The sequence below is a fragment of the Helianthus annuus genome, chromosome 13 (assembly GCF_002127325.2).
Source record: "Helianthus annuus cultivar XRQ/B chromosome 13, HanXRQr2.0-SUNRISE, whole genome shotgun sequence".
Taxonomy (NCBI): Eukaryota; Viridiplantae; Streptophyta; class Magnoliopsida; order Asterales; family Asteraceae; genus Helianthus; species Helianthus annuus.
In genome coordinates this window covers 140,574,188-140,595,549 of record NC_035445.2, presented here as the reverse complement: position 1 = coordinate 140,595,549, position 21,362 = coordinate 140,574,188, and the positions used below count along the sequence as shown (strand labels likewise).

The following is a 21,362-nucleotide window of genomic DNA, read 5'->3' as shown; positions in this document are numbered from 1 at the left end:
CTTCGAGGTATGTTGAACGAAGATCATGTTTTGAGTGTGGAACCATTGGGCATATAATTCGAAATTGCCCTTACCTTCATAAGCAAAAAGGGAAGGTTGATGATCCCCGTGACAAGACTGACCGTAAGCCATCTACTTCCACAAAACAAGATCCCCGACTTGTAAAAGAAAGGGAGAAGAAGCAGAAACGCCAACAGGTCAAAAGGATTGAAAAAGCAATTAAAACCGATGTGGTTCAAAAACAATCTGTTTCTGTAAAATCAACAAATTCAAAAACTTCAAACTGTAATGAAGTTAAAATTTTAAAGAATGACACTGATAAAACAAAACAGACATGGAAACCTAAATCGGTTACTGAATCAGGGGGACCATCACAATTTACAAACCATCAAAGACAAGAAGTTATTGTCATTGATGAAAATGGAAGACCCAAGACCACAATGGCTTGGGTCCCCCTCTCCAACTAATCTCTGAGTGAGTGTGCAGGAAGTTCCAGGAGGAACTATTGATAGTCTTAGGATTGTTGATAGTGGAATGTCCTTGCACAAGTCAGGCGACAGAAGAAATTGTTGCCTTTGATGGAGAGAGAGGAAAGAAAAAGAAAATGTAGCTGAATGAAGTTGCAAAAATTCGACCAAATGAAGAATGTGTCAAAATTTGGTCATTCTGGTTTTTGATCGGGTCCTCAGGAACGAATGAAGTGAAATGTGTGCCGATGCCTTGGCATGGATTGAACATCCGCACACCATTTCTGAAAGAGAAAGTCAAAGACCTTCGCTGGTACAATGTGGAAGACCAGCCGGACCCGGAGGTTTATGAGCTTGTTGCTGTCAAGAGATTTTTCAGTAGTTGCAAATTCGACTTTGAAGTCCACACCGGGTGGATATCCAGTTGGGAGAGTGCTTAGATTCCTTGCAATGCACGGAACAGTTGCAGGATACGCCTTTAAATTCTTAATCTCTCCTATACTTGTCGATATTTAAGCTACTTTGTAGATTTTTATTAACTCGAACAGCACTCTTTGACCTGACACGTTGATCTCGGATATCACCTCACACGTGATTGTTTCAATGTGAAACTCATCAATGTTGTCATGGTCCGCACCGCTTACCGACATGCCAACTCATTTTTTCCAAAATTTGTTAATTTTTCCAAAATTTGTTAAATCTTTTCTGATAAAACTTAATTTTGGTAAACGGCATTAAGGTCAAGCACAAGAGTAACACCAACATCGGAAAATCATTTTTGTAAATATCTATGTGTGTTTTTTAAATTTATCTTAGTTTATTGATTTTAGGGGGAGTAAATCCAAAATCTGAAAATCCAAAAACATCGAAAAATTTCAAAAACACAAAAACAATAGAAAAACAAAAATGAGTTTCCTGGCGAGCAAAAGAGAAAATGATAGTACATCAGTGGTCTATCCAAACCTCTTTAAACCTTAAATGAAAAACGATAAGCAGCTCTATATAAGATGTATCGGTAGGCTCACAATCATTTTAAAGTGTGCAGGGTGATATAAATCTTAATCGACTGAAGATCAGGTGGGAACCATTCATTGGCATATGGTCTTAGTACCGAAATTTCGTTTGATAGATTGCCGAGGTTCTGAGATATTCGGTCTTTATGCTGCTTATCATCTGAGTATCATGGTTGTATCTTTTACCGAAAAATAACGGGGACGCAAGTCTAGATCTTCCATGATACTATACATACGTGTACATATTACATACTGCATTCGACCTCAATAAGTGATAAACAATCACATGTCCAAATCAAATAAGTGATAAAATATCACATTTATCCGGGTGTCAAGTTCGTCTCTCTGCTGTACGGAAGTACTGACCTGTTCACGGACTTGCACCTGTGCCCTCATGCATACGAAAATCAAGTTCCTCATCAATAAGTGATTATATCACAAAGGACTTGTTTTCAAATCAAAATAAGTGAGTATCTCACAATTTATACGGTCAAACAGATGATAATCGGTATACTCACCGGTAAGATGAACACTCGTGCATACCTTGATACGGGAATGTGTCGTGATGTGGATGAACACCGGTCGGTAAGTATAAATCATACCTTAACGTATCCCCTCGCCATGATTACATCTGATAAGTTGAGCTTAAGTGGACAACAATACCGATAATTGTTATAGGATGCTTATCTTAATATTAACTAACTGAACAACAAGAGTGTTTTGGCATGACCGTACACTGATATGATTCTCTTACCCTCGAAACTCGCAAAAAGAATGTTTGTATATATTTATTTATTTACTGCTTAACTTTTATTGTTTTTTTTTAAACAGTTTCGTCGTTTGGTGCATATCAGCACGACATTAGCGGTGATGTCGTTTGATAACACTCAAAGGATTTTAAATTGTTATCTTTTAATTTCAAAAACACGCCTAAAATCCGTGTTTTAATATAAACTTTATAAAAGCCAAAAAGATTTTATTTCTGTTTTATTTTCGATCGTACGATGTTGGAGCTCAAGTCTTCGTTACCTGAAACCTGACTGAAAACCGAACTGACTAAATCTTCATAAACGGTCAAAATTTGCAGATTTTGAAAGTTAGAATTTAAAATTGATAAATTTATTAAACTTTCAAACTGTCGGACGGTGTTTGATTTTGACATGGTCACTCGTGTGTCATTTGTTTATACTATTCCAAGCAGTTGTTCTCATTACGCGTTTAGATTTCTTGCATGTGCAGATTCTAAAGGCTAGGAGAACATGGTCGATGACAAGCCTTGGAATGAAGACACGACGAGAAGGCGCTCAAAAGATGAAGATGATCGAGTTGCCGCTGGCCATCATCAACACCACAAGGATCTCACTTCATAAAGATAAAGTCTTTTCACGAGCATAACTCAAGGGGGAGCTTATGTTAAGGGGGAGTTTGTCAACACACTTCCTACATGATACGGGTAGTTTGTTGATACACTCTCTACTTTCAAGACGTGAAGACTTTGAAGATCCTCCGACATTGAAGACATGATAGGACATCAGAGTCTTGAAGACTTGAAGACCAAAGACCGTCGAAGTTCAAGACGAGTCTACACTTTTAGAAGAACAAGACAAAGATTAGAGATCAAAGACAAAGCTACAGCCAAGGGGGAGTTTGTTGGTGCACTTGTGTCTGTACTTTGTCTGTATTGGGTCTGTATGTAAACGATGTCCTTAGTAGTCTGTAAGTTGACCAAGTCAACCATCCTCCGGTTTGACTTGGACAACATTTGAAAGATGTTCTGATCGAAGGATAGCCTCGAAGGATACACCTGATCCTTCGAGGTGATCGAAAGATATGGTTCGACCATGGTTCGACCATTAGACCTCGAAGGATGATCCTTCGAGGTCCATGCTGATCTTTCGTGTAACATGTGGTCGACAGATGATCCTTCGGACCATCTGTCGAATCCTTCGAGCAGACATGCTGAGCTGGGTATATATACCCATGCATGTGTTGAGTGTGAGTTAGTTCTGGAGTTCTGCCATTTTCACACACCCGAGAGATAGAAGCTTAGAGAGCATTCTGCCCAGAACTCACTCACACACTTAGAGAGTTTATAGAACACTTCTGTAAACATTGAGCTTGTAACCGAACCCTCATTGCATTAATACAAGTTGTGTTAATCGGTGAATCTTTGTGTGTTTGTTTCTCTACTTGCTACTAACTCGGTTTGCTTGCTAGCTTGGATTCCGCACTCGCTAGTAGGTTTGTATAACAAGGTTTAGGTTCGTAATCCTCCGCGAAACAGGGACCTACAGATTTACTTAGTATGATGATGATGATGATGATGATGATGATGATGATGATGATGATGATGATGATGATGATGATGATGATGATGATGATGATGATGATGATGATGATGATGATATATATGTTTAAGAAATTACTAAATTAGAGATGATGAGTAACTTACTTTTCAGATGTTCTCTAGCCTTGGGAATTACTTTTTACAACTGAACAATCAACAAAAGTTTATTAATTCAGCAACAAAGTTAAATGATATCTGGTCATATTACTTAATAATGAGCATGACCAATTACCTCGCAGATCTTTTTCTCGTCTGCAAAAGCTATTGTAACCTCAGCATGACAAAATAACACATAGAAATAAAGTAAATACACAATCTTGTGAAAACCAATTCAGTAACAACAATGAGTACTTACCTAAGGTATCATATAAAGGTACACAATACAACCCATGAGCATAACATGCCTGCATTAAATGGTGAATATTAGAACAATGATCTGTTAGGTTCCCATGCAAAGTTAATTAAGTTAAAGAGGAAATACAAATAAAACATTACCAAACAATAGTTAAGAGAAAATACTAATAAAAGTTAAAGTTTTTGGGTATATGGTTTGGATAAACAGGTATATAATTTCGGGTAATCGGGCCGGGTGTCACCTAATTCCGTCCCATACCCGAGAAATTTTTTTTTACCAATTCCATACCCGTCGGGTATATTACCTCCATGCTTATAACCCATTCTGCACAATTGGCACCATAAATCCCACACCGTCCCTCCTACATCATCAAAAAAAAAAAAAAAAATTAAGATATGAAAAATTTAACATAAAGGTCAAGCAAACAATATTCAAGAACGATAAAATAAAAAATCAAATAGACGATGTTATAATAATTGTCATCAGCAGGTCACTCACAGGCTCGACGCCACATGAACGGATAGCATTTCCAACGTGTATCACCTTGTCATATACTTGTTTGTAAGTCAACCATTTGTATGCTCCATGCTGCAGGGTTAACGAGAGTTCTTTTATAACAAGTCAAAACGAAATCAATGAGAGGGAGGGAGATTTAAAAAAAAAGTTTAAGTGTCATCCATAGCAGCAACAATGCACCTTTCCATTCACGAATTCACGGGTACCAAGCATTGGGTTATCGGGGTATTTCTCGACTGACAAGCTGTAAAAGTACCAAACAGACAATTTGGAAGCTGTCACAACAGAACAGATATAAAGAAAAATTAACAAACACACTATGATACTTCTGTTCAAAACTACACAAAAGCGGTTTTCCGTTATTTCCTCAACTGAAAAATTAAATAAGTCTATAGGACAACAAATAGACCCTCTGCTCTCAAATTCAGATTACCTGCAATTAGGGGGTGTGAACTTTTGATATGACACGAAGCTAACACAAAATTCATGGACATAGCTTTAGTCTAAGGTAGCAGGTCAGGCTCAGTTTTAAGTCGACCAGGGAACACTTTAGCTAAACGGGTCGTTTTCCGATCAACACGATAAGTTTATATTTATTTTTTTAAATGTAAGCTTAGATTGAGTATTTTATGCCAAAAGTTAAATAAGCCTAAGAGAAATAAGCATCAAGATGTATAGTTCAAAGTTTAAAAGTAATTATTTTATCCACATTTGTATTTTTGCTGTAAATTTGTAACTTTAGAGTATTAATACGCAAAATAAATAAATAAAAAATAAATTTCGGCTATATAGGTCGTGTTGATGACACCCTCGTAAATCCATGTGGTGTTCATGTTCGTGTTAGGTTTGACCCATGAACATGACCCATTAAATACCCTTGCCTGAACAAATATATACTATTGAGAAGTAAAGAAAAACAGATCCATCAAATTATAGATGAGTTGAGCCCGTTTCTTTTTTGCGGGTGTCATAGATCAGTTATCAAATTTGATTCGGGAGACAATTCCGTGGTGCTTGCTTTTTGCGGATGATATTGTGTTAGTAGCAGAGAGTAAACAAAGACTAAATGCAAGGTTAGAGGAGTGGCGTGCAGCTTTAGAGGGTAAGGGTCTAAGGATTAGTGGCACTAAGACTGAGTATCTTTACTGTGATTTTAGCGGTGTAGGCGATGACCAGGACACTCAGATCACCATTGAGGGGTAAGTGGTTCCGGAGGTAACTAAATTCAAGTACATAGGATCGTTTGTACAAAATGACGGGGAGATAGATAGTGACGTAGCCCATCGCGTCCAGGATGGATGGTGTATGTGGAGAACAGCTTCTGGGGTATGTGTGACAAGAGGTTCCCAACTAAATTAAAGGGGAAATTCTATAGGGTTGCAGTTAAACCTGCTATGTTATATGGTACAGATTGTTGGGCCATCAAGAAGACACAAGCGTGTAAGCTGGAGGTAGCAAAGATGAGGATGCTAAGGTGGATGTGTGGACACACTAGGTTGATAGGATAAGAAATGAGGTTTTTTGGGAAAGCTTGAAGTGACTAGTATTTTCAGATAAGATAAGGGAGGGAAGATTGAGATGGTTTGGGCATGTAAGAATGAGACAAGTGACCGCTACGGTTAGATCAATAGAAACTCTCACTGTGGAGGGGAGGAGGAGTAGAGGCAGACCGAAACTAACTTGGGAGGAGCGAGTTAGAAAAGATTTATTAGACTTACACCTTTATGAGGATATGGTCGAGGATAGGAGTTTGTGGACACGTAGGATTAAAGTTAAAGATTTGTAGGGAGCTTTCTTGTCTTAGGAGCTTTAGCTTTTGTAGTCATTTTTTTGGATGTGATTTTAAACCAAGTATGTTTTTCTGCTTTTTTATGCGTAGATGCGTGCATATGTATACTGTTGTGACTTTTATATCTTGATTTGTCTTTGGTGCCGCAGGCCTCGCAGGAAGCAGCTTCTTTATCCCGTAGAGGTAATGTGTGCCTACAATATCTCACCCTCCTCAGTCCCTACTAATAGCTTTATAGGTGGGACTAACTAGGTAAGGTGGTTGTTTGAGATCCATCAAATTGTAGGTGTTCTTATTTCTTCCAGGATTAGAAATTCAGCCTAGTAGGATTGTAAAAGACAAGACTTCTGAGTATCCTGTAGTTTAAGCCATAAACTTTATGGATTCAACTTTGATTACAGATGCCATTTAGATGAATGTAGCTTTGTAATATAATTCAGCTGGCATAAACATATGATTTTAAATGCTAAAACAACATATTTTAGACTGAAGGCATAACAAAAAATTATCTTTATCATCATGGTTTTTTCTTTTGATATATATATTCAAAAGAAAGGTGATCTATAGGAATGAAAAAAAAGGTCAAAAACATGGAAACAATTTGATATGTTGACTGATTTTGAGCATTGCATATGGTCATAAGAGGAATAATCAGCTAGATCAAAGAGCATGCATGAGCAGATAGCAGGGATCCATGTGGGCATGCATGTAACAATTTTTTACTATTATCTCAACAAGATGATGTTCATCATAGAAACCTTCACAACTTTCACAATCAAATGTTTGCAATGAAGAAATTAATCTTCACAACAAGAGTGGAAACCTTTTTTTATTCAATCACATCAAGCCACATCACCCATCTTTTTTTATTAGATCATAACACACTTTTAACAAAAAAAAAAAGTTGGTGAGAGCCCTACATAAGAGGTAGTGACGCATCAATCAATTTTTAGTTTTTAGTTAAACCATTACACATAGTCTAAGACTAAGAGAGAGTGCAAATAAGCGCTCACCGGAAAATATCCCAACAGGATTCCAAACCGTCAACCGGAGCCGGAAAACTGTGTTTAGCAAACACACTCCGGTAAACCGGTCCCATTGATGGAATTCCATCTTTCGCCGCTACCGCGGGCTCCACCTGGACTATGAACTTCTTCTGTGACATTCTCTGATGATCTCTCTACCTCTTTTAACAGCTTATATTGATGTGTATGTATATATGCTATAACAAATGTAAGTGTTTTAAGAACATGTTCTTATAGTAGTGTGTGAAGCTGGCTGCCCCACTTGGAGAATAGTTATATAATTATTAAACTTGGGTTTGGAATAATAAAAAAAGGAGGCAAGATGAAGATATTGAAGGGTATTTTATCCTTATAATAAAATATTATTATAACAATATTTTTTTAACGGCCGGTGTTTTTGTTAGAAATATAAAAGAGGCTGCCCATAGGATCATTATACCAAGAATTCTATTCTAATCTAGATGATTTATTAAACGATAGCGACTTTATGTACCACATGACTTCCTTTGGGCGTTTCACTTTCCTGTTGAAGATTATCCCATCCTTTTCTTACAAATACATCATATTATATTATTAGAGCATCCTCAATAACCCGTTTTTAGGATGTTTTATGTTTTTGCTACACCATTAGTTTTTATCTTTGGTGGTTGTTTTTAGGGGTGGTTTATGATGGTGAGTTGTTTTTACACAAAAACAAGTTAGTTGTAAACTTTATGTATAATGTACTAGTCGGGAGCTCGTACAACGCGGCGGACTACAAATCACCCCATAAACTCCACCAACCTAGGGTTTTATCACACACCCGCACCTCACGCACACACACTATAATATAAATCTTATGTTATAGATCAAGATGAATCGATATCGAACGAAACACACTATAATTATTATATACATAAATAATGTATTAAATAATTTTATCTGTTGCAGAGAAAGAAATTCAACTAAGCCTAATGAATAGAGTGAAAGAATATAACAAAAGATAGAAACATACAAGTCTTAACACAAATATCATATACAAGGTCTAATGTCACAGTCTACATAACAATTATGAGGATGGATGATAAGAAAACTAGTTAAAATGAAAAAAAACTAAAAAAAGCCTAAAAACATACCATTTTTTTTGAATTTTTTTCTTAATAAAATCATTATATTTTATGTATAAAAAACATTTTTTTCAAAAAAAAAAAGTTGTACTACACATATGCATTAATATGGAAAAGCCTAAACCACCTAAACCACCCAACCCACCCCCACGGACACCCCCAAAAACCTAAACCCCACCTCTATGGATCCACTAAAATTACATAATACTTACGATGGTAACTATAAACTGGGACTAAAATATAAAGTCAACGAATGTGACTTGCTTCTTTTTTTTTTTTTTTTTTGAACGGCTACTTTCATTAGAAAACGCCCCCTAGCAAGCAACTAGGAACGGGCCCAACCCGACCACATTACAAATCAAAATCCGACCAACGATTCCAATCTACATTACGTAAAGGTTTTTAACACATTAAATAGAATATGCCTAATGACCAAACACATGAAGACCAATCGAAACTTGGTACCTATTTCATACTTCCTACATTTCATAGATACAGTCTTCATTTCTCATCCCACAAAAAAAACATAACCCACACTCACCATTCAGGTTCGTCTCTCGGCCTGTTATCTAGGAAGGAGTGTCCATCAACTCTTTTGGCACAAGCCTACCTATCAACTTAAGCATACTTCTGTCTAATGAACCAGCTGCAATTTGATGTATTAACAACGATAAAGTAGAAGCATCAAGTGAGTAACCTCTTCCATCCATTTCATGTAAAAGCATCCCTACATCATCATAATGCTGGTTTTTAATATATCCTTGGAGAAAAACATTGCAAGTAACAGTATCTGGTGGGAAGCCACTCTCATCCATTTTAAGAAACATGTCCTCTGCTTCCTTTAGCTGACCTTCTCCACAGAGGCCACTAATCATTATGTTAAATGTTCGCGCACTAGGTTGCACACCTTTTAAAGCTAGGTCATGGAAAAGAGCCTTCGCTATATCAAGCTTCCCACGTTTGCTTGTTTGTACCTTCAATAAGAATATTGTAAATCACGATATTAGAATTAAGCTTGCTATCACCCACCAAATGAAACAAAGAGAGCGCCTCGTCAACTTGACGGTTGTTGCAAAGGCCATCTAAAACTATTCCGTAAGTGCATTCATCTGGAATGTGGCCTTGTGCTCGCACCTCATCGAAGAGTTTACGTGCATCTCCTCAACGCCCAACCCTAAATAACCCTTGTATCATGCTGCTGTAAGTGACGATATCAGGTTTCAAACCTTTTCTTTTTTATCTCATGAAACATATGCATGGCCTCTTCTATTTCCAAATTCTTTTCAATAAACTGCCATAAGTAACAACATTAGGGACAAGACCTTTAGAAGCAAGTGAATCAAAAAGTGTCCTTGCTTTGATCATTTCACCTCGCAGACATCAACCGTCTATCGGTGAATTGTATGTCGCTATGTCAGGAACCTCACCTCTCTCAACCATGATGTCTATAACAGCCTCCGCTTCTTTCACCTTACCTTCCTTGCAAAATGCATCAACTAATATGCTAAAGGTTTGAGTATCAGGTGAGATCTTTTCATCCTTCATATCTTTTAGCAGCTTGAAGACCTCGTCCCAACGACCTCAGTTGCAAAGGCCATGAATCAGAGAGATGTATGTGATGACACTTGGTAGAATGCCTTTGTCAGATATCATTTCTTTGAAAAGCTTGAAAGCATCATCTATCATTTTGTCCTTGCAGAGAGACTATCAATGATGGTATTATATACATAAATATTAGGCTTACAGCCTCTTTCATCCAATAGCCTAATTAGGCAAGCCAATGGCATTATCATTATTACCAAACTTAAAAAGCCCTTTAATCATTGTGGAATACGTAACTAACGACATTAGGGTGAACGGGGCGTTCTCGGGGAGTGCCATCGGTGAGGCCTTTCCCCGACCGGGAACACCGCCGCCATCACCGCGGGGTCCCGAATCGGGGTGGGTTTTGATTGTGGGTTCACCGATTGATTTTGCGCGTGGATCGAGATATGACCGTTGATAAACGGTCGAATTTATTAAAAAAAAAAATCAATTTTTTTTAAACAATATATATAACCAACCTAATTCATATTTTTTTACCACATTCACAACTCTCAAACCCACACCAAAACTCTCAAACTCAAATCTTTCAAACACAAAATGGATTCCAAGTTTCCGTTTCTTTCTACCCTACCCGACTGATGAAACAATGGTTAACCGGGCAGGGTTAACACACTGGTCTCGTCAAGAAGGGTTAATCCCTTCCTCTCGGAGATCGCTGGCTGGGTCACCGGTGGATGATCTCCTGCACAAGGAAACAAGCCGTGACTCGTAACAAGGAGGATGGGGTGGGGGGTGCTCCTTGTTACCACTCTCCGGCGTGAGAATCAGTAGTTTGCTTGGGAAGCAAAGTAAGATAGTAGTAGTAGTGAGAGAGTTGTCCAGAGATACCTCAAACTTGGTTTGGGGTCGGTATTTATAGCCGAGGAGTGAAGGAGGTGATTGATGGATGGGCTGACGACGAGCTGCACCGTTGCAGGTGTGTCAGTCTCGCCAGCCGTGGGGGTCACGCCACGTCAGCCCATTGCTTTAATAGCTCTGACAAGGGACTGTCGCCGGCGCCACTTGCCTCGTGGTGTCAGCCACTTGCATGGCGTGTCAGTCCACTTGTTGGATATGCAGGGTGCGGTGCGAGCCGCATCGCTGCATGCGGTAACGCCTGAAGTCACCGCGTCTCCTACTTGTGATCGAGAAATACGCGAGATGCGGTGTTGGCCGCATTATCGCCTGTGGAGACTATTTGCTCGCTTCCCTTGTCGTGACGAAAATGCCCATATGATGCGGTGCCAGCCGCATCGATATGTTCATCTTCTTCTGTACTTAGGTCAAGCTATCCATCTTCGGACCGAATGGGTTCGAAGGATGTGACCGCATGGGTGCGGTCTGACTACTGGTAGGGGTTTGTTTGATGCGGGTAATGGTCATTTTGGGACCATACCCCTTCAAGTCCCCCCAGTCTAGTGTTGCTGTCTTGTGCAAGTTGCACGTGGGAGGAGCACTGGACTTATAGTGTAGGAAGGTAATTTGGCAGTCTGGAGAAAATTCTAGGCCAGATCAGACTGGTGATCTGGGAAGAAATCCGGCTATGCCTCTTCCGTATCGGTGAAGGAGTTCGCTTGATGCGAAATTCTCAGCCGTTGTATGTCATCAGGTGGGTTGCCACCTGTTGTTGTGTTGAAGGTCTGTTAGAGACCTTCATAGTAATGCTGCACAAACTTCGAACCAACCTCTAGGATGGTGGTTCGAAGGTCTGCACATGTTTCGAACCTCTTGGAGGTGGTTTCTTCTTCGAACCATTTGCCAGAATGGTGCACGAAGAAGAAAAGAAAAGCTTTTAAACCAACCTTTGCGGTCGGGTTTGAAGGTTTTGGATGTTGTGTTAGAACTTTGCTCAAGTTCTATGTTCAGCATCCTATGATGAGATGACCATCCCTTTTTTGTGGGGTGTTCGTGTTCATCTTGATAGCTCTCAAGTAACCGTACGTTCTTTGCGGTTACCTCGTTGCGTCATTGTTGGCCCTGTTTGGTCGAACAATGTGGATCTAAACTATGGGTAAATAAACATGGTCATAGGCAAGGGGATGCCCATCGTTGTTTATTCCATGCGGTCCATTGGTAGGTAAACAAAGTCATAAGCAGACTTGTTACCGCGGTCCGTTGGCAGGTAAACAAAGTCATAGGCAGACTTGTTACCGCGGTCCGTTGGCAGGTAAACAAAGTCATAGGCAGACTTGTTACCGCTGTTCGGACACTTGCTGCTTGATAAGTGCTTGTTTAGAGCACGTATCTGCGTTCTTTCTGGAGCCAGTTTCCTTCACGCTCCAATACCGAGTTTACAACGAGGTAGCCTCGTTCGGTGATGTGGAGTGAGCTTTGCTCTTCCGTAGCAACCACTCTGCGGAAGCTATGGTTATGTCTGTAGCTCTTCATGGGTGTCTGCGATGTTTGCAGTCCCATTTTCGCTCAAAGTGTGCTTGTTGCACGGATGTAACTCTTGAAGGTTCAGTAGTCAGGGCTGCTGATGTGCGGTCGCGTAGATTCTCTTCCTGCGTTTTGCTGAAGAAGTTGTTCATGCACCCTCTGTGGTTGTGAACCGGACAGGAGGGATTTGAAGCTTGAAGAGAATGAAGGCAATGCGCTCTGCCTGTTCCTGAGATGCGGTTCAGTCCAAAGAACAACACTGGTTCTGAGCATCTGACACATCTGAATGGGTTCATGTGTGTCACTTCCGCATATTTCACGTGTGCTCGTGAGTGATGCGGAAAAGGTAATATATCCCTTTATAGTATAGATAGATATATTTCTACCTATTTTTTAGGGTATATAAAAAAAACGACATGCGGTATGGGTTATGGTGCGGTAAACCAGAGAAACCGCATGCCGCTTATGTTTTGTGTGGATAATGTTGTCGCTTTTCCTTGCCTACGTGGCTTGATGCACGTGTGAGTTGGTAGAAGTTGGTGAGACGTTTCTGCATGTGCTGAAATGAAAGGACACTTGCACTGCCCGAGGCATTAAATGCACTGTAGCAGGGAGTGTAAACGTCTTCTTTGTCAGGCGCGTGGGCGGCCACGCGCGCGTGATAACCGTCAGCTAAAACGGCGCTCGACACGTGTTGTTGCAAGATACGCTCTTTTTGAACGTGATGATTTGCTTTCTCCCTCCGCATTAATTGCGATGGGTATATAAGGGGAAAACCGTTCGTGGTTTCGTCTCACTTTGTCGAAAATTCAAAAAATTTGCCGTTTGAGAGAAAGTTGTCATCTGTCTTCTCCGACGATTTTTTCTGAAATTCCGGTGAGGTTTCTAGTGTTTCTGTTCACCATCTTCTGTTTCTTTGATATTTTTGATGGCTGAACCATCTAGTCCACATAATGTGGAGGGTGAAAACCCTGAACAGCCTTTAGTGGCCGAAGAAGAAGAAGAGGGTGCTGCCGGTGGTGGATTACCGGCGCTGAAGTGGACCAGAAAAAGCTTTGATCGCCTTATGCTTGAGGTCCAAATGCCCTCGGAGTATGGGGCTCGGTACCCATCAGAGGGTGATACTGGTGCCGACGCTCCGGCCGGTTATGTGACCATGTGGTCCGATTTCTTCGGAGATTGTAACCTCCGATTACCGTTGACGGTGTTTGTTGTGGATATCTTGGAGTGGTACAAGGTCCACATTTCTCAAGTGAGTCCGTTTGGGATGATTCGGATTCGTAATTTTGAGTTTACCTTCCGTGCTCTTGGCATAGAGCCTACCGTCGGAGATTTCCGACGGTTTTATCAGATGACAGTGTTCATGGGGTTCTTTTCTTTCCGTCAACGAGACGGTACCCCCAAGCTGATGACTCCCCCTAAGGGGATGACGATGTGGAAGAAGAAGTTCTTCTATATCAAGTCTGCTGCCCTTGCTGTGGATATGACGTTTCGGAATGTGACCGAGACGATCATAGCAGAGACCATTGCGATGCCCAGTTTGAAATCAGTGCAGTGGTTCCCGCAGCTGCAGACTATTGAATCTGTGAAGTTGACTAACACGCAACTATGGCTCTTGCGTATGATGTTGAGGAGGGGCAAGAACTCGAAACCCGTGGTGCGGGAAAAGAGCGGTGGTACGTACTTTTTGTTTGTTTACGTTCTTTATCCTTACGTGTGTTACTGACTTTTGTGTCTACTATCAGAAGATGCTCCCGCATGGAGGATGTTTGCTCCGGATTTCGAGGGTACGGTTGAGACCGTAGTTTGTGCGGATGGTGAACAAGATCACAATACTATCATCCGTAGTAACTTCCGGGTGCCTACTGAGGCTGCACTGGCAGTTGAGTTGCCAGTAGGCAAAGGTATACTATCGAAGCTTTGCTACTTGTGTTGATCATGTTGTGTTATTGACTTATTGATTCCATGCAGGTGATCTTGGGGCCTTGGGGGACCCTGAAGCGAAAGGTGTGCCAAAGAGGCAAACTGTGAAGGGCGTGCGCTTTCGCCAAAAGAAGATAAAGGAGGTCACTATTGTGCCTCATCTGGTGCCGCAGGCAGCAGGTATCTCTCATTCCTCTTTTCGTCGACACAAGGATTATGTGATAGTATCTGATACCCTTGAGGGTTTGGGTACAACCGCGGAGTCACGCTCTGGTGCTGCGAAGAAGCATGCAGAAGAGGTGGCTGCGGGAGGGACAGCTGCGGGTCCCCCTGTGATTGGTGAGAAGAGGAGGCCAGAGCAGAAAGCTGCTGGTGGTGTTGAACCCAAACGTCGGAGACTAGTAACGAAAAGGTCTGCTCCGACGCAGAAAAAACCTGCGGTTGTCGTTGGTAAGTGTAGGCTATCTAGTATTAACTGTTGTGTAATTAGTTTTGATAGCTATTTGACTTTTTTGCAGAGCCTCAAGATGAAGATTTTTCTATCTTCGATGCTCCGGAGTCCCCCCCGCGTGCCACGGGTGCGGGTGCAACGGAGGTGCCGTCGACACCTCCCGTCAAGGTGGTACCTGAGTCAACCGTGCAGAAGGAGGGTAGCGCAGAGAATGCTGCGGCCCAGATATTTGATACTGTCGACTCGTCCAACAATCTGATCTCTCCCAATGAGGGAGACGATTTGAGTGTGCGGTTCACTGCTACTGGGAAGCAACATTCTGATGCTGAACCGCAAAAAACTGGCGCTGAATCGCGGCAGCATGATGCTGGGCCGCAGAAGTCTTCGGTTGATAAGGGTACCAGCTCGTCTGCCGGTGGTGCGGGGTATGACGGGCCTCCAATTCAGCCTGGGGAGTCTGAATTGGAGTATTACTACCGCACCTACTCCCAGGATCGCAGTACGCTGTACCATCGACCCCCCTGGACTGTATTGCAGGGGGATGATATTGCTAACGACCCTGCGGCCTGCAGGGAGATCTTGGGCGGTCTGGGGACCCCCTTTGAAGTTGATCGGGCTCGTGCCGCACCGCGGGAGCTGCGTATAAACCAGCTCTCGACCATGTTGGTAGGGACTTCCATTGTGGCGAATGCCATGTTGGAAGACTATAAAGTTCTGAGCCGCCGTGAAGAAGAGGCTGTCCGCCTGCGGGCAGAGGCGGAAAAGCTGGTCCGAGCTGCTCGTGCGGGTGCAGAGCAGCTGGAAAAAGATAAAGCTGCTTTTGAGAAGCAGAAGCAGACCTCTGAGTGGGCTGCCACTGTCCAATTGAAACAGGTTCGTACCCTTGCTAAACTCCTTGCTGATGAGCGTAAGCGTTGGGAGGAAATTTCATCCAACGAGCGCAAGAAGTGGAACGAATCTTGGGCTAAGCAGAACAATCTTCTGTTTCATACTCGGCAGGAGCTAGCAAACGCCAAGGCGGCAAATGTTGCCTTGGGCAATGAAAAAGCTGCGGCTGAGGCCGCGTCGGCTAAAGCGCTGCAGGCGAAGGACGAGGCCCTGAAGGCGCTTGAAGAGGCCAAAGAGGCCGGGGCTCGTGCTGCGAAGGCCCTTGAGGAGGCAAACGTGGAGCGCCTCCGTTTAGACCAAGTCGTTACCAGCTTGCAGGTATGTCTCTTTAACTGTGCTTGATATTTCATCGCTGGTCCGTAAATGTTTACCTTGTGAACTGCTTGCTATTGTTGACAGGCTGATGTTCAAGCCCGGGAGGTCGCGGTTACAGATCTTACTGCCCGCGTGTCTGCTGCGGAGGGACGTGCTGACTCCGCTGTGGAGGCCAAGGATGCCTTGGTGTCTTCCCTTAATCAGTTGGAGGCTGACCGTGAGTGGATGCGGTCATGCGGTATTTCGCGCGTAAGTATCTTCGTGTTTTAGCTTTTTGTAGACTAACACATGGGACTTACGTTCTGGTTTGAATTTGCAGATTGTCGAGGCTATTATGAATGCCCCTGAGACTGCCGCTGGTTTGAATCTGGTCCGGGATCGCGCTCGGGATGCCGGTTTTAAGGCAGGGTACAACCGCTGCATTGGTCATCTGAACGTGATTACCAAGGGTAGTCATACGGATGAGCGATCGGGGTTCCGTGGCGTGGATACCGAGTCGCGCCTGAAAGCAGCCGAGGCCTCCTTCTATGACACGTCCCTTGCCTGTATACAGGAATTGGACAGTTGTTTGGATGCCGCGGACTATGTAGACCGCTTGCGGATGCTGTATCCGGATGTGGAAGAGGACGACGCTGCTGGTAACGCTAGAGATGATGCGGGGACCAGTGGTACAAAATAGGGTTTAGGTTGGCCGGTGTGCCCCTTTTTTGCTGTCCTCTTGTATAGAATAGGAAACCTTATGTAAATCTTTGTAAGCATCATGTTGGTGCCTTAATTTTTTGAATATAAGGTGTTTTGTTCCATTATACAAGTATTGTCAGTTCTTGTATGTTTGAAACGTATGTATGCGGGTCTCTACCCATTGTGAATGGGGTTGAGTATACTCTATACTATTGCGGTATGAGCATGTGTCAATTCCATTGTTTGCCTTTCTGGGCTCAGGAATTGTATTAGGTAAGAAATATGTTTATCCGGTTGGATAGCACTTAAGTCTTTTTTGCCTTGTGTTGGCCTATTACAATAGTTGCGTGTGGCTACCACTTTGTATAGGTATCGTAAATGAAGATTTTGCCAATCTGTTTTTTGGATACCGCGAAGTGGAAACACGCATTTGTAATAGTAGTAAACAAACAATAATGTATGAAATGACTTGTTTATTTATTTGCAAATGACCTGCGGTCCGATAGGTTACATGGGGAGTGTAAGAACATAGCTTACATATAGCAGCGTCTAAGCTGTTGTGCGTTCCATGTTCTGGCGATAGGTTCGCCCTCTAGTGTCTGTAACCTGTATGCGCCCTTCCCTAAGACCTCGCTGATGAGGTAGGGTCCTTCCCACTTGGGGGCAAGTTTTCCTGGGCGTTCGGCGTTAGATGCCTCGTTGTCACGTAGGACGTAGTCCCCTGGATTGAAAGTACAAACGCGGACTCGTGCGTTGTAATACTTTTCCAGTTTGGATTTGTATTTGGCCTCGTTGATGGCGGCGTTCTCGCGCCTTTCTTCTAGGAGGTCCAAATCGATCCTACGTTCCCTGTTGTTGTCTAGCTTTTCGATAGCCAACATTCTAGGAGATGGGAGGCCCATTTCCGCGGGTATCACCGCTTCAGACCCGTAGACGAGGCTGAAAGGTGTTTCCCCATTGCTTGTTTTTGGGCTAGTGCGGTGAGCCCATAAGATGCTTGGGAGTTCATCAACCCAGCCACGCCTGGCTGTTCCCAATCGTGCTTTGATTCCTTCGACTAGGCCTTTATTTATACTCTCGACTTGGCCGTTCCCTTGCGGGTGTGCGACTGACGAGAATATGTGTTTGATGTTCAGCTCTTCTAGCCATTTTTGGAATTCGTCGGCAGCGAAGTTGGTGCCGTTGTCGGTAACAATGTACATTGGTAAACCGAAACGGCAGATGATGTGCTCCCAAATGAACTTTCTTGTTATCATAGCAGTGGTGGAAGCGAGTGGTTTCGCCTCTACCCATTTTGTGAAGTAATCAACCGCCACTATGATAAATTTAACTGCACCTGGTGCGTCCGGGAATGGTCCCACTACGTCGATTGCCCATTTTTGAAAAGGCCATGCAGTAGTGACGGGGACCAGATTGTTCTTTGGTCGCAAAGTTTTTGGAGCATGGCGCTGGCAGTCCATGCATTTGCGTAATTCTTTGACGGCGTCCAGGTGCATGCCGGGCCAGTAATACCCGGCATTCATTATTTTTGCCACGACCGTGCGTGGTCCAGCATGTATGCCACATATGCCCTCATGTATCTCTCGGATGAGGTATGTGGCATCTTGTGGATTAACGCATCGGAGGAGCGGTCCGAGGTATGACTTTCGGTATAAGATACCGTCTCCCATTTGATAGTGGCACGCTTTGTATTGCAACTTACGTGCCTCTGTTTTGCTCTCGGGAGTCACACCTGACTGAAGGTATGCGATAATTGGTGTCATCCATGACGTTGTTCCGTATTGGATGACACTGACCTGGCGTAGAGGAACCGAAGGATTTTGCAAAATCTCGATACGTACCTCCTTTGCCAGGTGTTGGAAGCTGGTGGATGCAAGCTTTGATAGTGCATCCGCGGATTTGTTTTCGCTTCGATTAATGTGTCGAATATTGAATGAAGCGAATTTGGATTTTAGCTGCAGGGCTTGCTCGAGGTAGAGGATCATGATATCCCCTTTGGCGGCATAGTCGCCGCGTACCTGGCCCGCAACTAACAAGGAATCGACGTGCGCTTCCAGATGTTGCACGCCGATTTTGACTGCTAAACGTAGCCCGGCTAATAGTGCTTCATATTCTGCCTCGTTGTTTGTGCTTTTAAAATCGAGGCGGATGGCATATGTAAGCTCTTGGCCGTCAGGGCTGACGAGTCGCAGACCTGCGCCCGCGCCTTCCTCGTTGGATGCACCATCGGTAAATAGTGCCCATACTTCTGAGGAGGGCGGTGGGGGCGCAGGATTTTGGGATTCTTCGCATTCTTGGATGCGATCCGCTGGTACTTCAGCGGCGAAATCAGCTAAGATTTGGCCTTTGATGGCAGGGCGCGGTTTGTAATGTATCGTATGTGCGCCCAGCTCGATTGCCCATTTTGCTAATCTCCCAGAGATGTCGGGTTTGGACAGGATCGGGCCGATCCTGTAATTGGTTAGCACTGTGATGATGTGGTTTACGAAGTAGCGTCGTAACCGTCTTGAAGCATGTACCAGTGCTAGTACCAATTTTTCCATGATTGAGTACCTCGTCTCCGGGTCGTTGAGCATTTTGCTGATATAATAGATGGGTGTTTGAACCCCCGCTCGTTCCACTATTAATACCGCGCCCACTGCGTTGTCTGCAGCGGATAGGTATAAGATGAGTGGCTCATCTTTGCATGGTGCGGTTAGTGTTGGGAGTTGTATCAAACACTCCTTCATTTCCCGGAAGGCCTTTTCAGCCTCTGTGGTCCACTGGAACTGTTCTTTCTTTGAACAGCTTCGCAGGGTCTTGATGAAAGGGTATGACTTGGCTGCGTGGTTAGCTAAGAACCTGTTGAGTGCCGCCAGCCTTCCGGCCAGGCGTTGCATATCTTTCATCGATGCAGGCGATGGCATGCGCTCGATCGCCTGCACTTTTTCCGGGTTTACCCTGAATCCATCTTTGGTGACGATGAACCCAAGGAATTTGCCTTCTTCCATTCCAAACGAGCATTTCCCTGGATTGAGCTTCATGTTGACGCTTCGCAGAGTTTGTAATGTTCTTTCTATATCGGTGAGCATGGTATCTTCCTCCATGCTCATGACGACCAGGTCGTCCATATAGATTTCGACACTTTTGCTTATTTGACCGCGGAAAGTGTCGTTCATCAGTTTTTGGTAGGTTGAGCCCGCGTTGCGCAACCCAAACGGCATTTTTGTATAGCAGTAATTTCCGGTTGGGGTCCGGAATGCCGTTTTGTCTTCATCCTCAAGTGCCATTTGTACCTGGTGGTACCCTTTGTAGCAATCGAGGAAACACTTCCACCGAAATGGCGCGAGGTTATCGACCTTTTCGTCGATTTCTGGAAGCGCGTAACAATCCTTGGGGCAGGCCTTGTTAAGGTCCTTGTAATCGACGCACATTCGCCAGCCCCCGGATGGTTTTTCTACCATGACAGGGTTGGATAACCAAGTCTGGTACTTGACTTCCCGCAGTATACCTGCGGAGAGCAGTTCTTCGATCTGCTCTTGCATCGCCTGATTTTTAGCTGACCCAAGGTGGCGTTGGCCTTGGATCACTGGCTTGATACCTGGTTTGGTATTCAAATAGTGCTGCGCTATTTCGCGTGGGACCCCTGTCATGTCTGCGGGAGTCCACGCGAAGATGTCTTGGTTCCTGAAGAGGAGCTCCTTCAGGTGCGCTCTGGTGGTCGAGGATAAGGCGTGACCCAATGTGACCTTCTGTTCCGGATGCTTTGGGTTGAGAACCCATTTTTCCGGTTGGCCGACGGGGGTGGGCCTTGCGACCTTTGTCGGACGTGCTTCGTCCGTCATCATGACGTCCTTGCGGGCGTAGATGATTGCAACCCCCGATGCGGTTGGGAAACCAACCGCGGAGTGGGGGACGGATGTGATCATATTGAAATCTCCTTGGGATTCTCTCCCAAGGAGGACGTCATAATTGGAGGTGTGGGGTAAAACCATGAAGTTTACCTCCTCCGTCCGCGTGTGTTTACCATTGGTAAGACGCACGGGAAATGTAATTTGACCTAGGGGAAAGACTGTTTCCCCTGCGAATCCGGCCAGCGGGTAATCTACGGCTTGCAGCCGATCTTTGTCCTCTTGGTCAAATTGATTGAAGCATTGCTCGTAGATTATATCGGATGTACTGCCCGGGTCAATGAACAGACGCTCGGTGCAGTAATGGGCCAGCTGGCCTGAAATGACGACGGCGCGTCTATCACGCGGTCCGCCTCGGACTTTTGGGAAGACGACTTGCTCGTCTTTCCAATCATTGTCCGGTCTTCGTGCCGCTTTGCGCGGCCTACCCTTGCCTCCGTAGATCATGTGGGTGGAAGCCACGTACATGGCTTTCTTCCCGGAGGAGGTACCTTCGTTGTGAGGGGTGATATGCTTGGTGGGCTTTTGTCCACCTGGCAAGAGGTGTTGCAGTTTCCCCTCTTTCAACGCCCGCTCAATCTCCAGCCGGAGACTGATGCAGTTGTTGGTGGTGTGGCCCGAGTCCTTGTGGTA

At 43.7% G+C, this 21,362-nt stretch overlaps 3 protein-coding genes across 3 annotated transcripts in view; 1 reads left to right on the top strand and 2 right to left on the bottom strand.

Moving 5' to 3' along the window:
- The window catches only part of LOC110899499 (putative disease resistance RPP13-like protein 1), a 41,095-nt gene that overhangs the window by 6,284 nt on the left and 13,449 nt on the right, over positions 1-21,362 (bottom strand). The window lies entirely within an intron of this gene.
- On the bottom strand, positions 3,967-10,163 carry LOC110899501 (pentatricopeptide repeat-containing protein At1g12300, mitochondrial-like). The gene is made up of 8 exons (XM_035982391.1): positions 10,041-10,163; positions 9,247-9,592; positions 4,879-4,973; positions 4,681-4,770; positions 4,487-4,543; positions 4,183-4,231; positions 4,060-4,088; positions 3,967-3,972 (listed from the first exon to the last, which is right to left on the bottom strand). Exons 1-8 carry the CDS (start codon positions 10,161-10,163, stop codon positions 3,967-3,969), a joined length of 795 nt encoding a protein of 264 aa, XP_035838284.1.
- On the top strand, positions 14,547-16,987 carry LOC110901829. Its single transcript, XM_035981785.1, has 5 exons — positions 14,547-14,552; positions 14,747-14,954; positions 15,023-16,161; positions 16,243-16,407; positions 16,478-16,987. Exons 1-5 carry the CDS (start codon positions 14,547-14,549, stop codon positions 16,835-16,837), a joined length of 1,878 nt encoding a protein of 625 aa, XP_035837678.1. The 3' UTR covers positions 16,838-16,987.